We start from the raw sequence: 3,880 nt of genomic DNA, 5'->3' as shown, positions 1-3,880 counted from the left end.
GGGGGGGGGTGTAATAAGGAGGAGGGCTTACCTTCCTCGGTGGCCGGCAGGAGGTGGTCGCTGCTAGCGAGGGGGATGCAGAGGTCGTTGTCCTGGGGGAAACGGTCGCACTCAAGCATGTCGGGCCAGGGGAAGCCGAAGGCGGACATAACCGGAGCGCAGCGGTCCTTCACCTGCACGCAGAGCGAGTGGCACGGCTGGATGGTTTCGTCCAGGTCATCGAGGCAGACGGGGGCGAAGAGCGAGCAGAGGAACTTCTTGGTGTCCGGGTGGCACTGCTTCATGACCAGCGGGATCCAGGCGCCCGCCTGCTCCAGCACCTCCTTCATGGTCTCGTGGCCCAGCAGGTTGGGCAGCCGCATGTTCTGGTACTCTATGCCGTGGCACAGCTGCAGGTTGGCCGGGATGGGCTTACAGTTGCTGCGCTTGTAGGAGAAGTCAGGCTGGCCGAAGAAGAGCCCGCGCGCGAAGCCCAAGCAGCAGTGCGAGGCGAGGACGAGCAGCAGCAGCGACCCGGGACCCTGCGGCATCGTGGGCGCGCGACCCCCGGTGGGGCGGAGGGAGCCAAGGCGGGGAAGCGCGAGACTGCAGGGGCCGGGAGCTCTTTCCGGCCCGCTCGTTGCGCTCAGCGCGGCTCGGGGCCTGGGAAGCGGGCGGTGGGAACGCCGGGACGCCGGGAGCGCGGACTGTGGCGGCGAGGTGCTGTGCGTTCGGCTCCGCGCAGCAAGTCAGCGCGCAGCTCCAGGGGACTCCGACCCGGGGGAACAGAGTGAGCCACTGCTGGGGCCCGGCCAGCGTTTTCTTGGCCTTTTTTATGCAAATCTGGAGGTGGGGGGAGCGAGGGAGGAGCCAGTGGAGAGTAATCCGAGGAGGTTTGGTCACTATTCTCTGGGTCTGGTTTTCTGTTGAGAATGCCCCTCACGCGCTCCCTGGAAGGAAATTCTGGCTGCGCCCCACAGGATGCTGCCAAGCGCGCGCTCAAGGACTGCTGTAAACAACAAACAAACAAATAGACTAGCCTGGCAGCTGCGCCCCAACAGTGGGCGTGCGGAGCACGGGCTGCGGGAGATAGGGGGACGTGACCAGCGGCCTTGTCGCCAGGTCCCTGAGGGAACGCGCTCCGCCCCCGGAGGCCCGGGCGTGGGTTTGTTTCACCCCAGCACGAAGTTTCAGCTCGAGCCCCGGGTCTGCTGGGCGGAACTGCGTTCCAGGCAGTAGCGAGCCAGCAGCCGGCAGGCTCTTTGTGCCCCTGGCCCGCGCCCGGGACCTGCCCGCCCGAGGCCGTCTCGGCCCGGTTGCTCTCCTCTCGGATCCCCAACCACGGTTCCCAGCCTGGCCCAACCCGTACAGTGACTCCCGCCTGCCCTTTCAAATATCAGAATTTATATAAGTGGAGTCGTATGAGCAAAACTTGTACATGAAAAAGGAAATATCAGTAAAACCTTGGGGGTGTTTTGCTGGGGTAAGTCTAGAAAATTTGGCCATTGTGGAAGCGCCTCTACAGAGTTTCGTCAGAATCACACACGACTGCCCACCATTTCCCGGTTTGGGAGAAGAGACCTGCCCTTCCTGCCTAAAGGAACGGGTTGACTCAAGCCTCGAAGGCACCACGCGCCCTAACCCACTCTCGCCCTGACGGCGGGCGCTGAGGAGTGTGTGCCCTCAGGGCACGGTTTGGAAAGGCTGGTGCCCGGCACAAGGGACTGGTAGAAAGTGCCCCAGGTGGGCAGGCTGGGAAGGGGTGGGGGCAGAGGAAGAAGCCCTGCTTAGACATACACGAAGCCTGGGCAGAGGCGGCTCCTTCACGCTACATATGCCGGCGGTCACCGGGTGTACGGAGGCTAACAGGCAGAGGGCCTGTGCGGTCGCGGAGCTGGGAATCTCTTGCCCCGGAGGACTCCAAACTAAGTTCACAGCTGTAAACCGGCACTAGGGTGTCAGCAGGAGGAAGGTGTGTGTGTGTGTGTGGGGGGGGCTCCTTTCTTCTAATCTCCGCAGGTTGGCGGTGCAGCTCCAAAGAAAGAATCCCCGGAGAGCGAGACTCCAAGGTTCTTTCATATGGAAGGTGGGCGCATCGTTATCACTTCCCGGTCACTTAGAGCCATCGGTGGGCTCCGTCCGCAGCTTCTCTATTTCCCTCCTTCCGGAAGATGCTTTGGCCTTGGCGGCACCCCAGGCCCAAGTCGCCCAGCTAGCTTTGTGGTCCCACTGCTTAGAGGAGGGGGTTAACGTGGGATGGTGAAAGCCCACTTAGTGTTTTCTCTTACCCCATCCTGGCCGTGAACCCACCAGGAAAATCGCCACCTGGAAGGAGAGTATCTTTTGATTTTGACCCAATAATTTGGGTCCTTAAAACCCCAGCTTGCGTCTTGTCTCCTTTGACGCTGGTGCTCTGCAGGAGAAGGGCCGGGGGCGGCAGCAAAAGTCCGCTCTTCTGCCGAATGGGTCCTGGGTCTTTTCGTGTCTAACTAAAGCACTAAGATGCCTAAAAGCCCCGCTCCCCAGTACAAATTACTTTGAAAAGAAACCTCAAATAAAACGGAAGCACACCGAACCAAGCAGCTAATCAGAGCCTGAGCTCTGAGAGATGCCAGGACTTGGGCCCGGGGCTGGGATGAAGGCCCTCCCGCCTCCACCGACCCCAGCCCCAACGCCTTCCCCTGGGTCCCCTCCGCTTCTCAGAACCCCTCGGGGGTCAAGGAGCCCGAAGCCGGTCGGGCTGCTTCGAGGCGGTGCGCGGCCGTGCGCCCAAGAGAGGCTGGGGGCCCAGGAGCCCTTGGGGCCCGCGCGGCCGGACGCATTGTTTCGAGAACCCGCTGCCTCACTGGCCGCCAGGGGGCGTCGGGAGCCGCAGTAGGGGCTCCATCTCGGCCGCGCCTAGTTTCGCGCTCTGGCCTGCCTGGTTCCGGGGTCGCGGCCCCTCCATTCACCCGCGCAGCTCAGCCTAGACCTCACCCTGCACAGGCTGCGTCTTCCTCCCCCACCTCGGGTCGCGGCCCACTTCCTTTCTCTTCCGCCGCTCGTTAGCGCCTGGCCAAGCGCGTGCGCGTGTGACAGGCGCACCAGCCAGACGAGCAGACTGCAGACGAAGAGGAGAATAACCTCTCACCGAGGCCCGGACGCGAGCGCGGACCTTTGTCTGTGTGACAAATGCTCGAACACAGATGCTTGGCGCGTCTCCCCCGCCCGGGTCGCTGTGCTACCGCAGAGAGATGGGCGCACGTGGTGTAGCCCAGCGGCGCCTTCAGTAACCCGGACTCTTCTGCCCTCCATGCCGGCCCTTGGGCCTACAGGTCTCCTCCGATCCATGCAAGTTATCAAAATCCGCCAAAGGCTTTTGTTTTCCACAAATGGAGAGTCAAATGCTTACCCCTCTCACCCCTACACCCCCCACTCCTCCGGGGTCTATTTAGTACTTGCCGTTTTTTAGGAATGGAAACTATTCGCCCAAACCCAGGATAAGTAGTGGGGGTGACCACTCCTCTGAGGGCCGAAGTACCCTGCCGGGCGACCTGCTTAAAGGGGTGGCCCATGGGCCCCAGGTGACGGGGTTGGGCGTGCTCCCCCCACCCCCCGACGATGAACTACACTCCACCTGAATGCTGCAGGCCTGAGAACCTCAGCAACCCCGTGTTCTGGATTTGGCCCCGCTTCTCTGCTTGTTTTCTGTTGTCAAGGCACTAAAGAATCTTGAGGCACAAAGAAAGTTCCTGCCAATCTCGCCAGAACAATTCGGCTGCTTGGTTAAACCTGTGCCGTCTGGAAGAGTTTCTGGGCAGGCAGGACCCTCATTCTGCGGCCCAGAGATTCTGCCCTGGGGCTGGGGGCGGTCTCCAGGGGGCCTCCAGACCCCTGCGTCTGCTCTGCTTCGGCGGAGAAC

The 3,880-nt window shown here is 62.0% G+C and overlaps 1 protein-coding gene across 1 annotated transcript in view; it reads right to left on the bottom strand.

Annotated features, from left to right (window-relative positions):
- Nucleotides 1–530, bottom strand: part of LOC112407988 (secreted frizzled-related protein 2) — a 7,502-nt gene extending 6,972 nt beyond the window's left edge. Inside the window, exon 1 of the mRNA XM_024757474.1 lies at nucleotides 32–530. Coding sequence (XP_024613242.1) covers nucleotides 32–530 — 499 coding nt within the window. The remainder of the gene's footprint in view (nucleotides 1–31) is intronic.
- Nucleotides 531–3,880: the final 3,350 nt, after the last annotated feature.

Source organism: Neophocaena asiaeorientalis, unplaced genomic scaffold (assembly GCF_003031525.2).
Source record: "Neophocaena asiaeorientalis asiaeorientalis breed wild unplaced genomic scaffold, Neophocaena_asiaeorientalis_V1.1 scaffold238, whole genome shotgun sequence".
Lineage (NCBI taxonomy): Eukaryota > Metazoa > Chordata > Mammalia > Artiodactyla > Phocoenidae > Neophocaena > Neophocaena asiaeorientalis.
This window is presented reverse-complemented; position numbering and strand designations above follow the sequence as displayed.